Source organism: Hyaena hyaena, unplaced genomic scaffold (assembly GCF_003009895.1).
Source record: "Hyaena hyaena isolate Hyena2069 unplaced genomic scaffold, ASM300989v1 scaffold_158, whole genome shotgun sequence".
Taxonomy (NCBI): domain Eukaryota; kingdom Metazoa; phylum Chordata; class Mammalia; order Carnivora; family Hyaenidae; genus Hyaena; species Hyaena hyaena.
In genome coordinates, this window is record NW_024080790.1 from 2,838,444 (window position 1) to 2,864,724 (window position 26,281).

The 26,281-nt window shown below is 36.3% G+C and overlaps 1 protein-coding gene and 1 long non-coding RNA gene across 2 annotated transcripts in view; one reads left to right on the forward strand and one right to left on the reverse strand.

Annotated features, from left to right (window-relative positions):
- PPP3R1 (protein phosphatase 3 regulatory subunit B, alpha) overlaps positions 1-25,921 on the forward strand; it is a 66,749-nt gene extending 40,828 nt beyond the window's left edge. The window contains exons 3-6 of the mRNA XM_039239572.1: positions 15,337-15,513; positions 16,963-17,022; positions 17,908-18,092; positions 23,819-25,921. Coding sequence (XP_039095503.1) covers positions 15,337-15,513; positions 16,963-17,022; positions 17,908-18,092; positions 23,819-23,866 — 470 coding nt within the window. The 3' untranslated portion in view covers positions 23,867-25,921. The remainder of the gene's footprint in view (positions 1-15,336; positions 15,514-16,962; positions 17,023-17,907; positions 18,093-23,818) is intronic.
- Positions 2,190-24,899, reverse strand: LOC120236652. The gene is made up of 3 exons (XR_005529722.1): positions 24,822-24,899; positions 16,107-16,121; positions 2,190-2,200 (listed from the first exon to the last, which is right to left on the reverse strand). It is a non-coding gene; the product is annotated as an uncharacterized LOC120236652 (long non-coding RNA).
- Positions 25,922-26,281: the final 360 nt, after the last annotated feature.

Sequence of the window (26,281 nt, forward strand, 5' to 3'; positions counted from 1 at the left end):
TACAAATTAGAATAATTTTGTAGTTGATAAAGAGAAGTCCGTTACTTTAGCTGGTGAAAAGACCTAGCCATCCAGTTAGCAGAAGTATTATAAATTCTTGGATCTCCTTCAGATTGTTAGAACAAAGAATAAGGAAAAATATACCAAAAAAGAAAGCTTTGTGGCACAAATACAGAGAGTAATAGTAACTGCCTAAAAGAAATTTCAAGAGATGTAGTAGATAAAAATAGAAGCAAAACTAATCAGTGAAATAGGAGAAAATTTCCCTCACCTGAAAAATCAAATCTTCTGATTGAAAGAGCATTCTGATCACCAAGAAGTTTAGATGAAATAAGATCGACTTTAGTCTCAACTTCTTTGGAATTTTAAAATTCCAGGAGTAAAAAGAAAATCTTAACAGCTGCTAGATCTAGGGGGAGAAATTGCCTAAAAAGAATAGGAGTTTATTGGCATTGGATTTCTTAGATAATAGAAAGCAGTGGAGCAATTTATTTAAGATTCTGAGTTCCTAAATCTAGAATTTGATACCAGCTGAATGATTATTCAGGTGTGAAATCAAATTAAAGACGAAAAATTTTCAGAAATTTAAGGATTTTTGGGAAATTTACCTTTCATAAGTTCTTGAATATGTACTCAGAGAAATGAAATAGAAGTGAAAGAAGATGAGGTCCATGGAACCAAATCTCTAAAACACCAATGAAAATCACAGGATAACAACTATCCCTGTGGGCCTAGAAAGAAGTTGGTACACATTAGAGCAAGAAGCCAGAATTCTCTGTAAAGAGTCTTCAAGAAAAAAGAAAAGCCATTATATAAATTGTGTGCTGGAATTTCTTTTCTTTTTTTCCTTCTGGGAATTTCTTTAGGTAAAAGGCAAATCAAGAAAAGGAGAGACTGTAGTATGACATTACTGATGACAAACCACATTAAGCTCTGGAGCAACCATAAAATCTTGAATAATTGGTGCTAAAAGTAAAAGAAGACTCTTAAATATGCATTCTTTCTTAAAATTTCATATTTTGGGGAGAGTTGGAGAGTGATACAAAGCTTAAAGAAAAGTGCAACTAAGTGTTTAAATGCAGCATAACATATGAATATGATCCCAGGGTTGTGCAGTCGAGCCCTGTGTCGGACTCTGTGCTGTGTGAAGCCTGCTTGAGATATTCCCTCTCCCTCCCTCCCTCCCTCCCTCTCTCTCTCTCTCTCTCTCTCTCTCCTTCTGGTCCCTGACCTCCTTCCAGGAAAACCTGGAGAATATGATGTGTAATGAATGGGTTGGGATTAGATTTGACTCACAAAACATTGGAAATCTTTAAGAGCTTTGTCTTTTCAGTAACGCATGTTACTGGCCTATACAGTGTACACATAGGTTAAAAAAACAAAGTATATGGGGCGCCTGGGTGGATCAGTCGGTTAGGCTTCTGATTTGGCTCAAGTCATGATCTCAGAGCTCCTGAGTTTGAGCCCCACATCGGGCTCTGTGCTGACAGCCTGGAACCTGCTTTGAATCCTCTGTCCCGTCTCGCTCTTTGTCCCTCCCCCACTCTTACCTTTTCTCTCTCTCAAAATAGACTTAAAAAGAAAAGTATGACTTGGTTATTAATAATAATGAGAAAACTTGAAGATGTGTTTTTAGGATCTTTTAAATACATGCTTTTTCAGTAGCTAATTGTCTATTTTTATTAGAACCACAGTGTAGATAAACCAAAAGGAGAAAAACAACAGCAAGACACACACCTTCAGTAGGAAAACCAGTATTGTATAAGCTGGAGAACATCTCAGAAATCTGTGGGGTTTTTTTATTTCTTTGAGGTGAGAACATTCTTACTGTTCTCTTTTGTCCATACTTGCCTGAAAATGCAGGTTGAGGAACAGCAGTGTTTAATATCTCTTAGCTTAATCTTCTGTACTAACTATTCAAATGGAACTAACATAGGAAAAGAAATTAGATTAGAAAGTATTTCAAGAAATGCTGTCACTCAGTTTTGCCATTAAGCTTTACAGCATTTGGCAACTTAAATAAGTCTCGGAGTCTGTTTCCTCATCTTGAGTTTTCATCTCTAAGGTTTATTCCAACAATATATATTATATGACAATATTTTTCTTAATCTGTTAGCTCTGAAAACAATTTTAAAAAAGAATTTTCAGATTATTTTAACTGTGTAGCTTATTTGGACATTTTTGGATAACATTCATTTGCCTGAGTGAGTTCTGGTGTGGTGGATCATTTTGGATCATGTCTTTTTATGAGATAGGAGGAAGTCTGTGAAACATACAGTATTCACATTTGGAAGAAACATTTTAGAAGAATACCCAATTACCAGTATCAGTAACAAAAGAACTGAAATCATTACAGAGCCTACAGATGTTAAAAGGATAGCAAAGGAATATTATGAAGAATTTTATGCCAATAAAGTTCTACACCTTAGATTAAATGGAAAAATTTAATCCAAAACAAATGCCTAAAACTGACACAAAAGAAGTAAAAAATCTTGATAGTATTATATCTATTAATGAAATTGAATTCTTATTTAAAAGTCTTCACATAAACGGGGTGCCTGGGTGGTTCAGTCAAATGAGCACCCAACTCTTGATTTTAGCGCAGATTATGCTCCCAGGTGGATCAAGCCTTCCATTGTGCTCTGTGCTGAGCATGGAGCCTGCTTAGGATTCCTTCATTCTCTCTCTCCCTCCCTCCCTCCCTCGCTCCCTCTCTCTCTCTCTCTCCCTCCCTCCCCCTCCCTTTCCCCTCCCACCCCTTTTCTCTTTCTGTCTCCCTCTCCTCTCCTTGAGCATGCTGTCTCTCTAAAATAAAAATCTTCCCACAAAGAAAACCCTAAGCCAGATGGCTTTACTGGTAAATTCTAACAAACATTTAATGAAACAAGTCATCATCCAGATTCCTTCAGAAAATAAAAGCTAGCATTTATTACACTGTTAGCAGTACCAAAAATATAGAAACCTAGACCAACTTTCTGAATGTACATGTAAAAATCTTCAAATATTTGTAAATCACATCCTGCAGTATTGTAAAAAGGACAATAAAACATGACCAGGTGGAATTTATCCTCACTGTGATTTTAACTAAAAACATGTGGACAGAATAAAGGAAACATGATCTTAGCAATAGATGTAGCAAAATCTTTTGACAGTTCAGTGATAAATATGCTTAGCAAATTAGGAATAAAAGGGAACTAACTCAACTCTGGTAAAGCACCTGTAAAAAAAAACCAAACCCTTTAATTAACACCATACTTAATGATGAAAGACTGAATGCATCCCACTTAAGATTGGGGAAAAAGCATAGTTTTTCACTCTGAACCAGTGTTGTTAAAATTGTACTAGAAGTTCCTGGCGCACCTGGGTGGCTCAGTTGGTTAAGCATTTGACTCGACTTTGGCTCAGGTCATGATCTCATGGTTCGTGGGTTCGAGCCCCACATCAGGCTCTGCACTGACAGTTCGGAGCCTGCTTGGGATTCTCTTTCTCCTCACTCTGTCTCTCTCTCTCTTTCAGAATACATACATACATATGTACGTACATACGTACGTACATACATGTATACTACTAGATAGAAGTCCTAGTCAATACATTAAGTCCAGATAAAGAAATAAAATATATTCAGATTAGAAAGGAAGTAGTACAATGTTGTCTTTATTTCTAGATGTCATTGTATGCATAGTAAATCATGAGTTACTAGAAATAAGTGAATTCAGCAATATTGTACAAGAACAGAATGCAGAAATCACTGGAAGTTTTACATAATTACAATGAATAATTGAGCAGTGAAACTGATAAAAATACCGTATATAAAGAATAAAAATGAGATATTCATGTTACACATTTAACCAAATATATGTAAGATTAGTACATTTAACTATAAAGCCTTACTAAGAGAAATTATTAAAAAGATCTAAATAAATGGAGATAACCACATCATAAAATGGAAGACTTAATACTGTTGAGGTATCAGTTCTACTCTGATTGGTCTATAGATTCAAGTCAACCCCTATCAAACTCTCAGGCTTTTTGTAAAAGTTACCAAATTAATTATTAATTCCACATGGAAACATACGGGTCTTAGAAAAGCTAGAATAGTTTTGAAAAAGAAGACAAAGTATGAGGACAGTGCTTCCTGATTTAAGTATTTACTATAAAACGTAAGACTGGTATTGGCATAAGATGGACAAGTCTTTGAAACAGTAGAGGGTATATAGATCCATATAAATACAAATATATATTGTATGCTCAGCACAGAGCCCAGTGGAGGGCTTGATCTACCCTGGGAGCACTACCTGAGCTGAAATCAAGAGTTGGGTGCTCAGTCAACTGAGCCACCCAGGCGCCCCTGTTTGTGAGGAGATTTTTAAATAAGAATTCTATTTCATTAATAGATAAAATACTATTAAGATTTTTTACTTCTTTTGGGTCAGTTTGAGTTATTTGTTTTGGATTAAATTTTTCCATTTAATGTAAGATGTAGAACTTTATTTGCATAAAATTCTTCATAATATAACGTTATCCTTTTAACAAATACACTGTAGTTTCACTGGTCAATATATAATATGATTTTTTAAATTTTTAGTTGAAATATAGTTGACATATATAACATTGTATAAATTTAAGTTGTACAGTGTTGATATGTGTAGTTGGTTTTTTACAAATGTGTCAAAGATACCATTTTAAGGGAGCCTTTTTAACAAAATGTAACTATATTTCTATATGAAATAGAAATTTGCCTCTACCAGTATTCCATATGTAAAAATTACATGGGTTATAGATTTAAACATAAAAGCTATAAAACTGGAACTTTGAGGAGAATATGTAGGAGAAAATCTTCATGCTGAGTTTACTCAAAGATTTAGTACACATAAAACATGAATCATAAAGAATGGATTTCATCAAAATTGGACTTTTTTGCTCTTTAAAAGATACCTATGAAAAGGTAGCTTACAGACTGGGAGAAAATACTTGAATTACTTACATGTGACAAGAGGACTTGTGTCAGTCAGTATACAGAGAGAATTTCACAACTCTTTCAGACAACCCAGTTTTATTTTCATTTTTGTTTTTAATTTTTGAGAGAGCATGAATAGGGGAGAGGCAGAGAGAGGGAGACAGGATCCGAAGTGGGCTCTGTGCTTACAGCAGAGAAGCCCCATGCGGAACTTGATCCCATGACTTGTGAGATCATGACTTGAGCTGAAGTCAGACGCTTAACCAACTGAGCCACCAAGGCACCCCCAGACAACCCAAGGTAAAATATTTCAACAGTTACCTTTCAGATGAAGATAGATGAATTGACAATAATCACTTGAAAAAGATGCTCAAGATCATTAGTTCTGAGAAGTGCAGATTAAAACTCTAATCACATATTGCTACCATCCACTAGAATGGCTCAACTTAAAAAGACTGACAATACCATGTGTTGACTAGGATGTGGAGTTCTTGGAGTTCTCATTGATTGATGGTGAGAATGTAAAATGGTGCACCGTTCTGGAAAACCTTTTGGCAGTTTCTGAAAGCTCAACATATAGCTTACCCTATGACCCTGCAAGTCCAGGAGAACATTTGTTTACAAAAAGACTTTATGAATATTCTTAGCAGCTTTATTTTTAATAATTCCAAACAGGAAACAACAGGTATGTTTAGTAACAGATGAATGCATTAAAAAATTGTGTATATCTATAAAGTGGGCTATACTAGTCTGCAATAAAAAGGAACAAGCTACTGACATATGAAACAGCTTGAATCAGGGTACCTGGGTGGCTCAGTCGGTTAAGCGTCCGACTTCGGCTCAGGTCATGATCTCATGGTTCGTGGGTTCGAGCCCCGCATCGGGCTCTTTGCTGACAGCCAGCTCAGAGCCTGTAGCCTATTGCAGATTCTGTGTCTCCCTCTCTGACAGCTCACGTGCGTTCTCTCTCTCTCAGAAATAAATAAAACATTAAAAAAAATAAAAACAACTTGAATTAATGTGAAAAGTTAGATGAGAAAAAGAAGGTAGAAGATTACACCTATATGATCCCATTTATATGAAATTCTGGACACAGTTACAGAAAGAAAGCAGAACAGTGGTTACCTGTAGTTGGTGGTAGGGGACGTGACTGACTGCAGAAGGGCTCGGGAACATTTGGGGCTGATGGAAATGTGCTTTTATCTTGATTGTAGTGATGCTTATGTAAGTGTATTCATTTGTCAAAACCTGTAGAACTATGTATTTAATAATATATTTTTGGAATGTTAGTTATTAAAGTTCGCTTAAAATTTATTAGCGTTTTATAACTTGATAATTATTTTGTTGGTGGTGATGTCTAGCTTTTTATTTGACAATTAACTTCATTTTAAAATTACATGGAAATTATAATCTAGAAACACCAGAAATGCACCTTGCCTCTTACATTAGAAAATTATGATATATTGCTAAAATCTAGACCTTTTAAGTATATGTAGGTTTTTCATTTCTAAGAAAAGACGGCACAAATTTGTGACTTTGTGTTCATATTTCATAAAATACTTTTTCAGGTTTCTCATAATATTGGTCGTGTTCTTTCTTTGCTTTAGTCTGTCAAACTATACTTTGTAGAATATAAATACTAAACTGCTAGTCCATATATAGAAGGTCAGTACAGAATTTGGGTGTTTTTTCCAGCTGCTTATCTGTGACTATCTCTACTGCGCCCTCTGGTGGTTTTTGCATCTTATTTGGGATAACATGAAAATTCACTTATTACCTTTGTAGGAGATAAATTTTATAAAAAAACTTTAATAGAAATTTGAAATTAAACTTTAAGTTGAGGAACCACCCAATATCTTCTTTTGATGACACTATAATGCTTTATTCTTGTGGTAGTCTTTATAAAAATTATTCAGTACCTGTTTTCCATAGGTTATTTTGTCATATCTGATGGCTCTTTCCAGAATATTTCTAAGATAGTGATTCTGAGATTGCTTACTAGAGTAATCTTTTCTAATAGTTTTCATTCTATAATACAGTTCTAAATATTCTGCCATCCAAAAAAGAAAATGCTTGAAAATATCCTGTGTAGTCAAGAGGCTGGAATTCCAGAGGCTGGAATATTTTATGGTGCCAGGAATTATGGAAATGCTCAAAATGGGGGTTGTTGAAAAGTCATACAGGAGCCAATATGAAGTGGTACCTAACTAAACAAAGCTGGAAAAATTTGACTGACAGAGACATTATTGAATTTTAGTTTATAGAATAAGTATTCTGTGAATCTATGCTAATATGAGTAATTGAATAAAGAAATAAATGGAGAAGGGACAGTTTTTAATTTTTTCTTAAATAGGAACATTTCAATGTAGAAGGAGAGAGGAGAAAAAAATCATTATTAAGCAAATACCATAGTGAATAAATCTTGCACACCAGAGCCACCTGTCTATGCTAAAATTAGTTTAGAGTTTTAGGAAAAATAAGATATCTGCAAAGTCTCAGAGTATTGTCCCCCCTTCCTAATACATTTTTAAAATATTTATTTAGGGGCGCATGGGCGGCTCAGTTGGTTAAGTGTCCGACTTTGGCTCAGGTCATAATCTCATCATCTGTGGGTTCAAGCCCCGCATCAGTCTCTGTGCTGACAGCTCAGAGCCTGGAGCCTGCTTCAGATTCTGTGCCTCACCCCCCCGCCCCTCCCCCACTCGCCTCTGTGTCTGTCTCTAAAAAATAAACAAACATTAAAAAAATTATTTATTTTGGGGAGAGAGAGCGAGCGTGTGCATGCATGCAAGTGGGGGAGGGGCAGAGAGAGGGACACAATCTGAAGCAAGCTCCAGGCTCTGAGCTATCAGCACAGAGCTTGACATGGGGCTGGAACTCCGAAACCATGAGATCATGGATGTTTAACTGACTGAGCCACCCAGGTGCCCCTCCCCTGATATTTTTTAATACAAAGGGAAAGATGGTAGATTTATAGTACAGAAATCTGACGGACACCACCCTGGCCAAGTGATTAATGTTACCATCACTAGCAAAAAGACATTGACATTGTGAAGCCTTTGATAACAATGTGCTGATAAGGACATACCATTTCTATGGTATTTTTGTTCCAAGTGCCCAGATTTATACTAGTCATAAGATAATATCAGCAAGCTCAAGCTGAGGGACATTTTACAAAATTCAGGAATAAAAGTTTCAAGGTCAAAAAAGACAAAGGAAGAATTAAGAGCTGTCATAAGTTAGAGGAGACTAAGGAGAAATTTAAAAGTCGCAATAATAAAGAGTTCCCAAATACCCCTCAGCTAGCTTCCTCTAATGTTAATGTCTCATATAGTACAGTTACCAAAATCAGGAAATTAACATTGGTACAAACTGTTAAACTGCATATTTTAGTGAAAAAACTGGTGACATTTGTAAAGTTCTTTTCCGGGATTCTAAACAGGATCCTCCTACATTTAGTAGTTTCTTTCAAAGTATTATTACTGCTAGGATTTGAAAAGACTTAATTTATTTTGTTTTTATTAGATGATTAATAGACTACCAGTAAATTATCTGTAAATTGACTATTTAAAAGAATTTCCTCAAGGAGGAATAATCTTGTTGCTGTTGACTACTACACAGTTACTGGGAATTGGCTAAAGTTTGCCGAAACTTTATTTTTCTACCATTCTGCTTATTTCTTTTTGTTTTCGAGAAATCTCAGAATCACCTAAAAGAACTTAGACTTCAGAGTTGTTTTTCTTTTAACCCTAACAGTGGAGTAGTAGCTTGGCATGTATGTAGTAATAATAATAATGGTTTAGCAGTTGGAGACCTAGATGTCTTACATACTATTTTGGAATCTCTTTTATTCCTTTTTCTTAAAAAAATTTTTTTTAATGTTTATTTTTGAGAGAGTGGGAGAGAGAGACAGAGTGAGCCACGGAGGGCAGAGAGACAGGGAGACACAGAATCCGAAGCAGGCTTCAGGCTCTGAGCTGTCTGCACAGAGCCTGACACATGGCAAAAACTCACGAACTGTGAGATCATGACCTGAGCTGAAGTTGGATGCTTAACCCAATGAGCCACCCAGGCGCTCCATTCCTTATTTCTAAATGAGAAAAAAATATGAAGGGAGATGGTTATGTTTATTCATCTGAGGGAGTAATGAATATGCAACCTTCTGTCTCTCAGTATTATGTTACTCTAGTATTAATATGTCCAGTTGACCGTTTTTATTAAAATTTGCTATAACTCTCTTTAGTAAATGGTATTGGGAAACTGGACAGCAATATGCAAAAGAAAGAAACTAGTCCACTTTTTTACACCATACACAAAAATGTATTCAAAATGGATTAAAGACCTAAATGTGAGACCTGAAATCATAGACATCCTAGAAGAGAGCACACAGGCAGTAATTTTTCTGACATTGGTCTGGTAACATTTTTCTAGATATGTCTCCCAAGGGAAAGGAAATAAAAGCAAAAAGAAACTGTTGGCACTATGTCAAAATAAAAGTCATGGGCAAAGTGAAGGAAACAACAAAACTAAAAAGCAGCCTGCTGAATTGGAGAAGATATTTGCAAAGGACATATCTGATAACGGGCTAGTATCCAAAATACCTAAAGAACTGATACAGCTCAACACCCCCCCCTCCAAAAAAAAAACCCCTAATAATCCAGTTAAAAATGGGCAGAAGATATGAACAGACATTTCTCCAAAGGACATCCAGATGGCCAACAGATATATGAAAAGATGGTCAGCATCACTCATCATCAAGGAAATACAAATCAAAATTACAATGAGCTATCTCCTTATACCTGCCAGAATGGCTAAAAAAAAAAAAAAAAAACAAACAACAGGTATTCATGAGGATGTGGAGGAACAGGAACCCTTTTGTACTTTTGGGGAGAATGCAAACTGGTGCAGGCACTGTGGGAAAACAGTCTGGCCTTTCCTTAAAAGGTTAAAAATAGAATTACCCTATAAGCAGTAATTGCACTACTGGGTATCAACCCCCCAAACACAAAAGGACCAATTCAGAGGGATATTATGCACCCCTCATTTTATAGCATTGTTATTTATTACAATAGCTAAATTATGGAAGGAGTCCTAAGTGTCCATTGATAAATGAGTGGATAAAGAAGAGATGGTGTGTGTATATACAAAGGAATACTGTTTGGCCATAAAAACAATGAAACCTTGCCATTTGCACAACATAGATGGAGCTAGAGTATAATGCTAAAAGAACTAAGTCAGTGAGAGAAGGACATACCATATGATTTCATGTATATGTGGACTTTAAGAAACAAATGAGCAAAGGGGAAAAAAGACACAGACCAAGAAACAGATTCTTAACTGTAGAGATCCAGAAGGAACTTAAGTGGAGGATGGGTGAAATAAGTGATGGAGATTAAGGAGGGCACTGGTCTGTGATGAATATTGGGTGATGTATGGAATTGTTGAATCACTGTATTGTACATCTGGAACTAATATACCACTATGTACTATATTGAAATTAAAATAGAAACAAAAATATCAATGCAAAAAATAAAAATAAAATTTACTGTAGCAAAATGAGCTCTCTAAAAGCAAATTCTTTTTTTTTTTGCAAGAGAGACAGAGCATGAGCCAGGGAGGGGCAGAGAGAGGAGACACAGAATGTGAAGCAGGCTCCTTCCAGGCTCTGAGCTGTCAGCACGGAGCCTGATGCTGGGCTTGAACTCACGAGCCATGAGATTATATAACCTGAGCTGAAGTCAGACGCTTAACAAACTGAGCCACCCAGGCGGCCCTCTAAAAGCAAATTCTTAATTAATTTATGTGTTAATGAGATTCTTAAAATCTCTTGTTAAATGAGTAACATCTAGATTTCACCTTTATCCCTGAGTATAGTCAGGGTCCATTCATCTTAGGTCTCAACAGTTTAATTTGGTGTTTTCTGTGTAAACATTCCATCTATTTATTAATAACTTTGTATTTCATAAACTCAGACAAAAAATCCAGTTTTTCAGTGTCTTCGTTTAATTAGAGAAAGATGCATATGACTTTATAAGATTCTATATTTTAATGCTTTGTAATAAATTGAATATGTAGGCATTTTCAACTATTAAAAGTGATGATCCATCCAAAGGCATCCTTGGAAAAAGAAAAATAACTAGTTCTAACTTGGCAAAACATAATGAAAAAGAGGATCTCTGAGTCACAAGATGAGTCAAGAGGGTGAGGTTTGTTTTTTTTTCCCTTTGTCCATCTGTTTTAAGGGAGTAGGAAAAATCTTTGATCAAAGTTGGTACCAAAAGTTGGAATTTATTCTTTAGTATTTAACTTGTACCAAGTGCAGATCTGAAACATTTAATGGTACTACCAAGATGGGTTTAATCTACTTAAGAGATCTGTGCCTAATTTTTAGGAGATTGGTGTATGCTGATATTTCAAGAATGGAGACTCTGTTTCATACTTTAACTTACATTTAATCCTGCAGCACATCCGGTCTACAATGCTGGCAAGTGTAAGTGCTGAATAACTGCTTCTCTGGTGACAGTAATGACCAAATAAATCACTTTGTTCCGTACCTTAAATTATTATTTTCACCGTCTATTGTTGAAAGCTAGCTTTCTTAGATTTTGGCTTTAAGTGATATTTATGGCATTGCCTTCATGTTAACCATTTAAAAATACTGGAATTATTTAGTATAGATTCCTCCAGTTGTTCAGCTAGCCTCAAAGTACTGAGTAATCCAGTCTGTGTTTTACTAACCAGTGTTATCCAGGCAGGAAGGAAGGGACAGAAAGAAGGAAATAAATGGGTGATTGGAGAATAGATATATATGCCTTCTTTCAAATTACACTGGCTTCGTAATCTCAAGGTGAGTTTTGGTTGCATGGGGTATATGAGAATGGTGGTGAATAGAAGATTAGAATAGAGGTCATTCTCTCCATATTTTACTTTTGGGGCTTTTTAAAAAGCCATTGTCACTGCTGGCACATTACTTTGCCTTTGAGGAAAGTTGTAACTACTCATCCAGAATAGCTATTAACTATTTTGTAATATTTTATAAGCTATTTAAAGCAAAAGACAGTAAATGGATTTTAAATGTTGCTTTAAGGGCTTGTGCCAGAGAATGAGTTAATGATACTCATAACTACAGGATATACAGTTAATTCCCCCCATATTTTAAAGATTTTTTTTAATGTTCATTTTTGAGAGAGTGAGCAAGTGGGGGGGGGCGGACAGAGAGAACCCCAAGCAGCCTCCATGTTGTCAGTGCAGAGCCTAGAGCGGGGCTTGAACTCACAAACCATGAGATTGTGACCTGAGCTGAGATTGAGAGTCAGACGCTTAACTGACTGAGCCACCCAGGTGCCCTAGTCTCCCCCTTTCTAAATCAGAAATTGATAGGGGTCTCATAAACGGAGAGTTCAGGGAAGGACATTCCAGCAGAGGGTGTATAAGGAAATGGAAGCATGAACTTTATGCTATAGAAGAATTGTGCAAAGATCATTGTAGCTAAACATGGGGAAGAGAAGGATGGAAATTTAAATTGAGGCTAATATTGTCATGGGCTTTAGACTTTGTGTCCTGAATGTATTAGAAAGCCACTACAGATTTTTAAGCATGAGAGCAAGCTTTCTAAAAGCATGAATGTGACTTTTAGAAAGATTGCTGTTGGCAGTGTAAAGAAGTATATTTTTGATTCATCTTTACTCTTGATATTCCTTGTTCATTGGTCAAGACTGGAATGTTGTCTTCTGGATTAGTAGGGTTACCCAGGTAATTGAAGCATAATCCGTCACCTCATTTTCAGTTTCAGAATGTGACTTTATAAACCGTTATTCATGTTCCAGCATTAGAAAGTGGAATCTTAACAGTTTCCGTAAGTATTATGGTGCTACATTTCTGCTTTTGCTCTTTCCAGTTAATGGATCCACTCTAGAGTTTTTTTTTTTTTTTTTATATTATTTATTTCTAGGAGAGAGAGAGACAGCGTGAGCAGGGGAGGGGCAGAGAGAGAGGGAGACACAGACTCTGAAATTGGCTCCAGGCTCTGAGCTGGCAGTCAGCACAGAGCCCGACGCGGGGCTCGAACCCACGAACCGCGAGATCATGACCTAAGCGAAAGTCGGACGCTTAACCGACTAAGCCACCCAGGCGCCCCTACTCTAGAGTTATTCTAAATGAGATGCTGTTTGGGGACATACTGTCTTTCCTTTTCCACTTATAATGTACTTTAGTCATCCATTATGTTCAGTTTCCTCATCACCTTTTTTGGTTTGTGGTTGTAAAGTAAGGCAAAACTAAAGATTACTAGAAAAAAATAGTTAACTCATCCTTGGTATGTATGGAGAGGAGAGTAGCTTTCAGCAAAAACTGTGAACTTGGAGAAACTGTTCTGAAAGATCTGCTTGCTGATTGATGTCTGGTAGGTTGAGTTTTATTCTAAATTCTGGTAGCATTTTCATGAGTAAGTTTTAAATCTGAAGCACTTAAAGTCCATTTAAAACATTTTTTGAGCACCTTTTATATGCAGTGCACAGAACAGCACTGAAAGGTCGTGGACTCTGGTCCGAGGTAGGGAAAGACATGTAAATAAATAAATGAAAAGCATTTAGGGGACTTAAGATTTATTAAATTTTTTCCTCCCAGGAGTAAGGATATCCAATTTCATCGCGGAAAATTAGAAAATAAGGCTTATTTGAACAGTTGCTTTTATCATCTGTTCATTAAGGGATAAAAAAGGCTCTTTGCAGTTGATGTGTTCATGAGGGGTGTTTCAGTTTTGATTGGATTATTGTAAATGTGTGTGTGTGTGTGTGTTTTGCTATTTGAAGCAATGTTTAGTTGAATCATAAAGGCATTTCTGTTACAGTAAAATGTATGTATTCTTGAAAACCTCAAATGCTGCAGAATCAAATGTTGGGAAAGTATGGTTTGGGTAGACTCAAGTATGCAGCTTAACAGAGCACTTAGAAAAACAGTAACGATCTTAAAAATTTTAGCATAAATAGCCTCTGGCATTTGTATTAAGCACCATAGCTATTTATTTATTAGCCTTAAACTAGGACTCCAGCTTCCTATTTTCAACCTTCCTCCAGGTCCTTGAGGGCAGCTGCTTCAGCAGAAACAAATTTTGTAAAAATTAATGAATTACGGCACAGTGCCTTTATTAATTGCTTTCTGAGGCTTGGTGATGGGGAGAGGTGGAGAGATGAGGAATTAGCTTTGCATCAGGTTCATTTGTACCCTTCTTACCATATAACAGTGTTATAAAGACTTGAAGTTCCTGAAGCCACTAAACTTGCTGCTGTTTTCTCTGAAGGATGGCATTTCTTTTCACCTTTTTTTCTTAAGATTTTATTTTATTAACACTTTTTAATTTGAGAAAACTTGGCCCTTTTCCCTTCAGAATGAACTAGAAAAAAATCCCTTTGAGCCAGTGACATTTCTGTGCGCTTTTGACTCACAAACCATTAGGACTCCTTTTACCAGCTGCATATGAACTACTTCATATTAGAGCATCATCTGGTAGCTAGTACCGTCTGTACTTCAGTAATGCAGATAATTATACTTTTTATTTCTCTTTAACAGAATATTTTTACATTGAAAAAATCTTGAAAGTTCTTATAATGAGTATGCCATATATTTGAACTTTCAAAAAGTTTGCAGTCTCGGTCTCTAATGCTGTGGGCCATAATACATGTGCACAACATGTGACTTGTTAATTTTCTTTTAAAAATTTCTTTTCAGAAGTTATGGTTAATATATTTGTATTATTTGTATTATCAGTGATTAAAATTATTTGTATGAATTAGTCTGATTTCTTAAAGGATTAAGTTTTTCTTTAAAACACTGAAAAGTGAATTTTGTTAGCTGTGGTTCTTCTGGTTAAAAAACATAAAAGCTGTATTTTATTTGCTCATACTTGGTAAGAATATCTCTGGAAGAATACTCAAGAAACTGGCACATTGCTTCTAAGGAGGGAATTGGATGTCTACAGGATGGGATAGGAGGGAGGCTTTGAATTTTGAACCATGTTCAAACCATGAACTATTAGAAATAAATTAAACTTTAAAAAGATAAGTGAAAGATACTTTGGCACAGAACAGAGATTGATTTAGCCTGCCTAGTAGGAATCACCTGACTCCATGATCAGCTTAGCATTGCAATCCTATAATATCTTGGTGCAGTATACAGCTGGTTATGTTATGGCAGCGGCAGGCAAACAAAAAGGTAACCAAATAAAAATATTATGTACGTTTTCTGTTATAAATAGTTAACTAATAGAATATGTAATTTTTAATTAAACTAGAAATTAAACTGATTAACTGCTGGATTTTTTCCCATATAATTTTCATAAAATCATTTTTTAAATCTTGCCACCTCTTTTGGTTTGTTTTTAGTTGATGCTGATGAAATTAAAAGGCTAGGAAAGAGATTTAAGAAGCTCGATTTGGACAATTCTGGTTCCTTGAGTGTGGAAGAATTCATGTCTCTGCCTGAGTTACAACAGAATCCTTTAGTACAGCGAGTAATAGATATATTTGACACAGATGGGAATGGAGAAGTAGACTTTAAAGGTAAGAATTACAGTAGTTCTTACGTTAAGTTCTGTATATGAAAATGTCTGCATATTTAGTTTTTTAAAAATGTGTTTATTGGTAATATATAATAGTGTTAATTCTCAAAGTCTGTGGTATATGAACTATAATGAACTAATAAGTAAGATTCTATACTGTTTGGTTCATAAATGATCAAATCATAAATGATCAAACTGTCCTTTAAGCTTAAAAAAAAAGATTTAGTATTTCCTTTGTTTTTGGAAAATTAGTCTCATTTTGGGAAATATAATATTAGAACTGCATTTTTAGAAATTTTATTTAAAGAATGAGACTTTGATACTAAGCAATAAAAATTAAACCGTAGTAATAAGGCCATGAGCATTTCACACATGATTATTTTAGTCTAGATTTTTACATAAAACAATAGTGCTTTTGCTAATTACCATGGTGCATAGTTTTACATTTGATTCTATACTTTGTCATCAGCAGACTTTGTTATTTTAGTTCTAGGAACTGAATTTTAAGTGAAGGAGGATCTAAAACAGATTTTATGATAGACTTAATGTTAAACAGCGAGTGAAGAAAAATTATTTTCACGAGGCTTCCAAAACTTCATTTAAATGAGTCTGAATTTTGGGACCAGAAATTCAAAATTATTTTTGTTCTGATAAAACAGTTGGGTGCCTGCTGGCTCAGTTAGAAGAGCATGAGACTTTGATCATGAGGTCATGAGTTCAAGTCCCACATTGGGTGGAGAAGATTACTTAAATGGAAGAAACAAAACAATGTATAATCTTTTTAAATATACTTTTTAAACATTTTGTGGTTTTTAAAAACATATTTTTATGTTTAAATGTTTATTTTTGAGAGAAAGGTGGTGAGCAGGAGAGGTGCAGAGGTGGACTCTGCAGCTGACAGCAGAGAGCCTGATGTGGGGCTCAAACTCCTGAAGCATGAAATCTTGACCTGAGATGCAGTTGGACACTTCAACCAAACTGAACCACCCAGGTGCCCCAGGATTTTGTTTTTAAGTAATCTCATGCAATGTGGGGCTCCAGCTTACAACTTTGAGACCAAGAGTTGCATGCTCTACCTACTGAGCCAGCCAGGTGCCAGTATGATCTTTTTTTAAAAGCCCCTCTTTTTTATAGTTACATTCCAAAAGAAAGAGTTAAATAGCTTAAAGAATGTGGTTTTTAGTGGTAAGCTCTATTACTTAATATTGCTCAAACTGATTTGACCTTAGAGAACTGAAAATTTAGATTTTTAAAAAAATACATAGAACCTTGTTGAAGTTTCAAATTTGACACTTTCAGTTTAAAACACTGCTTAGTAATATTTTCTTTTGCAGCAAAAAAAAAAAATCCTTTTATGAATATATTCAGTTTGTATGTGTGTGTGCTATGTATTTTTCTATATATTAAAATTGAAACTTCTGATTTGTAAACACTTTCTATTCTTATTCAGAATTTATTGAGGGAGTCTCTCAGTTCAGTGTCAAAGGAGATAAGGAACAGAAGTTGAGGTGTAAGTATTTTTCTTCACTGAATTCATTCTTCCTCTTACACCACTGCTATCCCATACTACATTATAAACTTTTTAAAAAATATTCTAAAAGATGACTTTTTCTAGATCCTTAGTATATGTAACAGAAATTGTATGTTCTGGAGAAAATCCTTTTAGGATATTTGCAACTAGCATTTTGTATAGTGTCATTGTTGCTTTTTAGTTGTATAGAAAGAACAGAATATCCTTTTCCTGAGGTAGAAGCTATATAAACTGTAGGTCTTGGATAAGAGATTTTTTGATGAAACTGGGAAGAAATGTTTTAATGTCATTAGGTGAACTTAGTTTATATACATATTTAGCCAGAAGTCCACTCTTTTGGTTTCTGTAGGCAGCCTCTATTACAGTGAACATCTGTACCTTTCTACGTTATTCTGCTCTTTATTAGAGAGACATTTTATTCAATAGTTGTCTGAGGCACAGGATATATACAGACATCTTTGTAAATGAACTCAGTATAAATGAGAATAATAATAGCAGTTGAGCTTTTGCTGTGTTTTAGTCACTGTTCTAAGCAATTTTTTACATGTATTTGTGCCATCATACTCTATAAAGAACCTGGGAAGTTGAAACTCTTAATTAGTCTCAATTTTATGTACAGAAACTGAAGCTTAGCAAGGTTATAACTTTCCTTTAGGTATGCTAATTGGCCTGAGCGCTCTTGACTCCAGAACCCATACTCGTAATAGCTGTGTAATTGCACCTAAAGGCAAGATCAAATAGGAGGAGCCATCATCATAGTTATAATTTTAGACTAGATGTTTGACAACTGTTTTCTTCCTCATTGAAAGTATTTACTTGTGATTGCCTTATCATTGCCATTGATTTTCCTTACTCTTTTTTTAGTTGCTTTCCGTATCTATGACATGGATAAAGATGGCTATATTTCCAATGGGGAACTCTTCCAGGTGCTGAAGATGATGGTGGGGAACAATCTGAAAGATACACAGTTACAGCAAATTGTAGACAAAACCATAATAAATGCAGATAAGGATGGAGACGGAAGAATATCCTTTGAAGAATTCTGTGCTGTGAGTACAAAAGAGCTGGTTCTTCAAAAGTTAGGTTTTAAAAGCATCTACAAAACTACTTAATAGAGTTCCTTATACTTATTTGCCCTAGAAATTCATATACAGTATTTGATTTTCCTAGTTGCCCATATTTAAAGTTTTGAAATAGTCCTTGTGGTAATTGTTAGTAACTAACCATTATTATTCTCAAGAATTCCTGGGCTCAGTGATTATCTGGTAATACACCACAAGAATGGTATTAGTAACTTTTACTTATTGTTGGTAGTCCCCTAGATTACAACCAGGGTGTATTCTTAAGGTTAATTCAAAAATAAATGTTTGAAAACACTTGTGGAGGGTAGGTGTTCATGAAGTTTCCGCTAGGAATCCAGAAGTTTGGCTTTATGAGGACAACAGAAAGGGAGTGCCTGTGCATGGTATTAGACTCCTCAGGTAGGCAGTGTAAATGGGGATTCCTCCCTGCCCCCTCTCCCAAGCTACTGATGGTTAGTTCTTGTGTTCTGGGGCAGGGGCTGAGCAGAGGCATAACTGTAGTTATGGGGAGCCCTAAGAAAACTAATTTTAAGCGGAAACTGGGGCAACAGCTTAGCTTCCAGTTGACAGCCTTTCTTCAGTAGATCCAGAGATTTGCCACTACTCAGTGCTTCCAGACAGGAAGACAACCACTCAGCTTCTTTCTCTACTTTCCCCCTAAAGCAAAGATAGTAGCCTTTTGATATATTGTAAGGAGTTTTAATTGCAAGCTAGAAAGACCCAGAGAATCCAGAGGGGAGGCAAAGATAAAAAAGTTTTAAAGATTTTCAGTTATGATTGGATGCTACTATGGGAAGATTTCCTTCCTCCCTTTTCATTTTTTATTTAGATCACACAAGGAAAAACTAACACTGGTGGTTGTGTGTCATGTCATGTATGGGCTAAAGTTGTTACTGTGGCATTTAAGTAGTTCACATTATCTTTAAAATATTTTCCTTCAACTCAAGGGAATATTTTATACATGTTGTCTCAAAGAGTAGGGTGATGCTCTAATTTAAACAGGCGGTCTTTTTGGAAGAAATTTAGGCTTAAGATTTGAGACTTTGTTGCCTGGTGGTACTGCTGCAAGGGTTTGTGACTCCTCGGTTTCTTCTTTACCAAAGATCATGGAAAGACTTCTGTGGAGTGTTGTCAGATTGTGACATGAGACCAGGCTGGTAATGGCAGCATAGCCAGTTTTCAAAAGAAAGAAAGAAAAGAACAAATTCAGGGGTGCCTGGGTGGTTCAGTCAGTTGAGCGAGCATCTGACTCTTGACTTCAGCTCAGGTCATGGTCTCACAGTTCATGAGATGGAGTCCCGCGTTGGGCTCTGCATGGCTCTGTTAGTGCAGAGCCTGCTTGGGATTCTTTCTCCCTCTTTCTCTGCTCCTCCCCTGCTCATACCTGCACTCTCTCAAAATAAAACAAACAACAAAAATCCTTAGAGGGAACAAAACAAAAATGGAAAACTCTTGCTTACAGTGAGGTAAGATGTTATATAGATGAAGATTCCATTTATATTTAGTAAATGTAAAATATAAGTTAAAATTACATGTAAATCATTTGTCAGTGGAAGGAAATGAAAATACATATGATGCTTTTTAGTTGAATACACAAGCTGTGCTTTGAGTTTATTTCCAGTATTAGATAAATTGCTTTTGTCTTTTTGAGGAGTGTAGTTTGGGGATGTAGAAAAATTTTGTGTTTTAAACTCAGCTTCTCTGAACATTGATCAAGTCCATAACTCTGGCTTCATAAAGTCCTTTTTATTCTGATTTCTCAAGCTATAGCAGTAAAATGAGATGGGAGGTTACTTTAAAAGATCACATGCTTATCCACCTCCTTTAAAAATTTCAGAATACATAAACATACAAAGATAAAAATGATTAATGACAGAGTTAAAGTTGTCAGGTTGTGAATGCTTATATAGTTGACCCTTGAAAAACATGGGTTTGAATGGCACATGTCCACTTCTGTGCGTTTTTTTCTCAATGAAATATTGCATGTTTTTTGTTATAGTTTTAATTTTTTCCCCAACTTTTGTAATACATATACAAACTAGTGTTAATTGACTATTATTTGTGAGGCTTCTGGTTAGCAGTGGGCTATTAGTAGTTAAATTTTGGGAGAGCCAAAAGTTATATGTGCATTATTGAGACAGAAACAGAGCACTAGTGGGGGAGGGGCAGAGAGGGAGGGAGACACAGAATCTGAAGCAGGCTCCAGGCTCTGAGCTGTCAACACAGAGCCCCATGCAGGGCTTGAACCCATGAACCATGAGATCATGACCTGAGCTGAAGTCGGATGCTTAACTGACTGAGCCATCCAGGTGTCCCAATATATGTAGATTTTTCACTGCATAGTGGGGTTGGTATCCCCAATCCCTGTTGTTGTCAAGGGTCATATTATCTATTTTTGCTTCCTTTCCAAACTCCAGTGAAAATAAGTGGATTAAAACGTAAAGGTTATGAACCCACAGGACAGAGAGAATAGTAGGGAGGATAGCACCTAGATTTGACAACTTAAAACTCTATAAACTGACTTAAGCAGGAGAAAATATGAGTTCTGAGCTATCAGCTTGTAAAGCTGAGAGGCAACTTGGTGTATAATGCAGAATTCCTGAAAGGCTCAGAAATTAGTAGCATAAGTGAAAGTGGGGATAAAGGCAAGACTAAAAACAATTGCTTAAAGTCTGTTTAAAAAGCATTCAGAACACTAGATCTCCCTTCCTACTCTACTCAGACTCTCCTGCACCCTAGTGGGAGATTGGAGGGTGAGGTAGAATCTTGAGTCTGGGAAACATGAGGCATCATAGATTGTGCAGTGGGGTTGGGAGGGTGGTGGTGGTGATTAAGTGAAGATAAGCATATTTGCATTTTGATGCCTCTAAAATGAAAAAAAAGTCCTTATTTCCAGGGATAAAATATACTGAATCCTTAAAAATTGGATAATAAGAGTTCTTGGAAATTTAAATTCAGAGATCCATTCTAGGAAGTCTAACACCTGAATGCTAGGGTTTTCAGAGAGAAAATGGAGGGATGGAAGTCCTCAAAAATCAATCAAAAAATAATGAACCAAAAATGACTTCCTGACTGAAAGGATTATTGAGTACTCAGCATAGTATATAAAAATACTCTGGACCTAGGCGCAATGTCATGAAATTTTAAAACGGGAAACTGAGGGGCGCCTGGGTAGCTTAGTCGGTTGAGCGTCTGACTTTCGCTTAGGTCATGATCTCGTGGTTCGTGGGTTCGAGCCCCGCATCGGGCTCTGTGCTGACTGCCAGCTCAGAGCCTGGAGCCTGTTTCAGTCTNTTAGAACCCTCTTAGTTTTTTTCTTCCTCATCAAGGGAAGTCAATGACCTAATTCAACTCTGAACAAATGATTGTGTATACATATATATGTGTCATAAGGTATAAAGTTATGTTTAAAATGGTTTTTTAAAAAGTGTTAACCGGGGCGCCTGGGTGGCTTAGTCGGTTGAGCGTCCGACTTTCGCTTAGGTCATGATCTCACGGTTCGTGGGTTCGAGCCCCATGTCGGGCTCTTTGCTGACTGCCAGCTCAGAGCCTGGAGCCTGTTTCAGTCTGTGACTCCCTCTCTCTCTGACCCTCCCCTGCTCACGCTGTCTCTCTCCTAGAAATAAATAAAACATTAAAAAAATTAAAAAACAAAACAAAAAACGGGAAACAGGATTCTACAAACTTCTTCAGAGCTGGGGTAGAGGGGTAGGGGGAACAGGCTTTATACAAAGACTCAAAAATCATAATGGCAACAAACTTCTCAGTAGCAAAGTATTCATAAGGTAGAAGACAATAGAACATTGCCTTTGCAATTTTGAGGGACAGTTATTTCCAAACTAGAATTCTCTACAAACTCAGACTCCATGAAAGAATGAAGATATTTTCGGTATGCAAGGCTTCCCTTTTTTTGGAAACTCTTGGACGATGTGCTCCTACTGTAACAAGGTTGTAAATCAAAAAAGATAATGTGGAGTCCAAGAGGCAGATGGCCCAACATGAGAGAAGGAAATGCCCGGGATGATGGTGAAGAAAGATCCAGAGAGGCCTACATTGAAGCAGGTTGGAAAGCTCTGGCAGTGAGTGATTCAAAGATAAGAAAATTGATAGAATTACATAATATAGTTAGAACCAAATTTTGGGATTGAGTTCGTGCAATACATAGAATACCCAGCAAAAGAAAAGATCAGATAATCATGAAATGTAGCAAAATAAATGTGCAGTATGCAATTCTTTTTTGCGGTAGTTTATGTAATCATAATTAAAATGCTGAATTTCTGCTAATCATGAAGATGTAACTGTTGGAATTATATGGGTAAGAGATAGATGGGAAGGGTTTGGGTGTAAGAGCTAAGTGTTTCTCTCGTCTGGTGGGAAGTCAGTGGATAGATGCCTACAACTCTAAATCCCAAGAGAAGGCAACTCAGGATTGTTATTTGGAGGCCTTCAGGGAAATACTGAATGTTAGCTGAAAATTCTAAATGATTACCTCTGTGTAAAAGAAAATAGAGAATGAAGGCAGGGGTAGCAAACTGCTGTTTTTATAGCAGAAGTTGTAGAACTAATTGGCTATTTAAGCTTTGTTTTTGATATAAAATTTTTAAGTTTAAATTTAAAAATAATACAGATGCAGCTATACACAACAACATGGATTAATGTCAAAAACCTGTTGGGTGAAAAAACCAGACACAAAAGAAATTTCATTTAAAATTGTACAAAAGCTGAAACCGAACTAATGCATGTTGCTAGTCACAGTAGTGGCTACCTGTATGTGTGTTAGGGCAGGAGAGAGATGGCTGGTGCTGGAAAGGGCCCGCAGAAGACTCCAGGAAATGGTCTGGGTGCTAGTTACTTTGGTGTTTACTCTGGGAAGATTTATCAGGCTGTGAACAGGTGATTATACCTTTAGATTTCCATGTTGTTATTCACTGAGACTTCTGTAACAATTCTACGTGTATTGAAGCCCATGAGAAAATAATGTGCGGAAGATTTTATTTGGTATTTTCTTAATACCTTCTAGAATGGACTGATAAGCCCCTAGAAAATTATTGAAGATAATTTTTATCCTTACAGTTGGTTATTATTTAACATTAAACTGCCTTAGTAGGGGTTAGCAAACCAGAATGGGTCAGATCCTTCCCATGGCCTGTTTTCTAGGTCTTTGAGCTTAAACATTTTTTTACATTTGTAAAGTGTTAAAGTGGGAGAAGAAAATGCAAGAGAAATTGTATGTGGCCTACAAAGCCTAAAATACTTCCTGTCTGGCCCTTTAAGTTTGCCAACCGTTGTCCCAGAACACAAGAAAATGAGTGATACCTGAGAGAAAGCAGTTCTTACCTAGAGGCAATACAGGTTAAAGACAACAAAACCCCAAACCTCAAAAGCCAGCTTCTGAAAATGGTTATAGTAGTATGTTTTTTAAATTGTAGGGTTTTTTAAAATGCTTATTTGGAGGGGGAGGGGCAGAGAGAGAGAAGGAGGGAGACACAACCTGAAGCAGGCTTTAGGCTCTGAGCTGTCAGCACAGGACTGGCATGGGGCTTGAACCCATGAACTGTGAGAGCTGAATTAGGACACTTGACCGACTTGAGCCATCCAGGCACCCCTTAAATTGTAGTTTGGTTAAGGTGGTTAGACCAGTAAAACAGAATTTTCCACCATGGTAAAGTTTGATTTGTTCCTGTCTGTTGCAGGTTGTAGGTGGCCTAGATATCCACAAAAAGATGGTGGTAGATGTGTGACTCTTTTTTCTAAAGAGTACCACCCAACACTTTTGCTTTCTTCTCCATCTCTGAAGATCTGCTCAAGACGTCCAGCAATGCTCTCTGTGTATTTAAATGGAAGTATTTTTCTCTGTGAAGCCACATTTTCCAACACGAGCCTCATGAAGCCAACTAAGTGTTATTGAACTCTTATTCTCTCAATAACTCAGTGTAGCACTTTAAAGTCTGAAGGACAGCAACATGAAAAGAGCATATCAATGTGGTGAAGAAAGGGAAGGGGTTGGCTTTTTAATTTATTTTTCTTCATCTTTTATAACAAGAAAGTATCTATATATACATATGTAAATATTTATATATAGATATATGTAGCTTTCTATATGTGTAGTAGGTTGGCTTTAATTTAATATACTTGATTCAGAAACAAAATGATAGAGTACAAAAGTGCCAAGCAGAACATAAAACATCCTTACTTTTATTTCACACAGTTTTATATATAGATAGAAAATTGTACAATTTGAGCCGGGTGTTAGGCCAGCTATTTTCCTTTCCCTGTGCTTTCTCCTTTGAGAGATTGACAAAGCATTTGTTAACGTCCTATTATTTACCTTAATTACAGTTTTGTAACAAAGGGGTTTGTAATTTTATTTATACCTATCAATAGATTTTCAGGGACTAGGTCTCATTGCTGAGCAGCTCTTACTACATCTCTGCTTGAGGAGAAAGTACAGTGCAGTGCTGCTGCCAAGAGCTCTTGCTTGGGTTCTCGTGGGAACCGCACCAAGCTCATGGCTGCTTCAGGATTATTATTTAACTAGGAGCCATTTTCATTTATTAAATGTCCCTGAGTTAAATGTAAGTTACCAGTTGTGGAAAGGCCAGAAGCTATCTGAGGCAATCATGATTTATCTCAGACATTACTTAATGAATACCTGAAATAACTATGGAACTTAAGGGTATCCATTCATTTGTAAACAAACAGTGTGTCATTAAACTTCTGTTTGAACCATAAATTTCCCTTGTTTCAGAAGACTTGCAGCTAATCTAAAAAACTGGTGACATTTAATGTGCATGTATGTATCTAGATACCCACATATATTTGTGATTTAAATGGAAGAAGTCTTACCAATCTATATGCCACAGAAAAGCAAAATTTTATCCAAATTTATACCTCTCCTATTTCTTTACCACAAGGCATAGAGAGTGCATGTTTTTCTTTCTTGATTTGCCCATATTTGTAATGGATGATAACTGAATAAACGTGTGATATAAAAGTAGTGTATCATGTTCCACCACTTGATATTATCCCTTCCCTTTTCTGCAAAGGTACTATTGGCTAGAAGAAAACATTTTGGTTAGCTTTCTAGGAAAGTAGTCTTCCCCTATATTGTTTTTCTAGAAAACTGGTTTCATAATCATGAGTGGAAAAGGGCAGGTTGAATCAAAGTGAATGAATCTTAAATTGGGCACGCCTGCCTGCCATCGCTGTTCCTTCAACTGAGTGCTGCACATCATGGGCTCTGTCTGTGAGAGAAAAATCCCGGTGCTTGGTGTCCTTGCATGACATGGAGTTTTGCATGTAGATCAATTTAAAATGTACCTCTTGTTTACATAATTTGCATAATTTTAAAAGATAATGTTGCCAAACTTTGGAAATGTTAATGTTCAAACTGAGAATCTCCACTACATGTAACTTTCTTCCTCTGGATCAGTACGTGGCTTATAATCCCAGCCAGTGGTTTGATCTGTTCCAGTGTCAACTGCCATGTGCTCTGCTTCAAGGGGGAACTAGTCTTTTGTGAATTTTTTGTACATAAGTATTTGTTACAAATATTTTAGCAAATGCTTTCTATTTCTCTTGCTTGTGCATATCTTGGCTGGCGTTACAGGAAAAATAGTGCAAACGTTATTTCCTTACTGGGAATGAGGGTTTTTTTTTTTTCTTTTTTTTAGTGTGGGTGGGGGTGGGGTTTATGTTGAATGTTTAGTTTTTTTCTTCTGCATGAAACATCATGTTGTGGGATCTTTAGAAAACTTCATACTGTATGAATAAGAAAATAAAATATTTGAAACTTGCTTGAGTATATTCAGTCTTTTGTGGGCCTCCACAGCCATTAGGTAGTGTTTTGTCCTTTAGGTAGTCTTTTTTTCATTCTTTTGACTTTAAAAAAAAACTGATAAATTGATGTTTGGTATCTGACTACTCTGCTTTATCACTGGTTAAAAATGTAAGTCATTACAATAACCTACAAAGCCTTACCTCATTATGCCATTACCACTTACCCTTCCTTTGCTTCGAGTTGCCTTCGCCTCCTGTGTTTCCTGGATCTCTGGGCTTGCTTCTGCTGTGGGCCACTGTTCAGTCTCCCCCACCAGGTATAGCACAGCTAATGCCTCCGTCTGTTCAAATATGTCCTCGCTGCCCAAGGACACAAC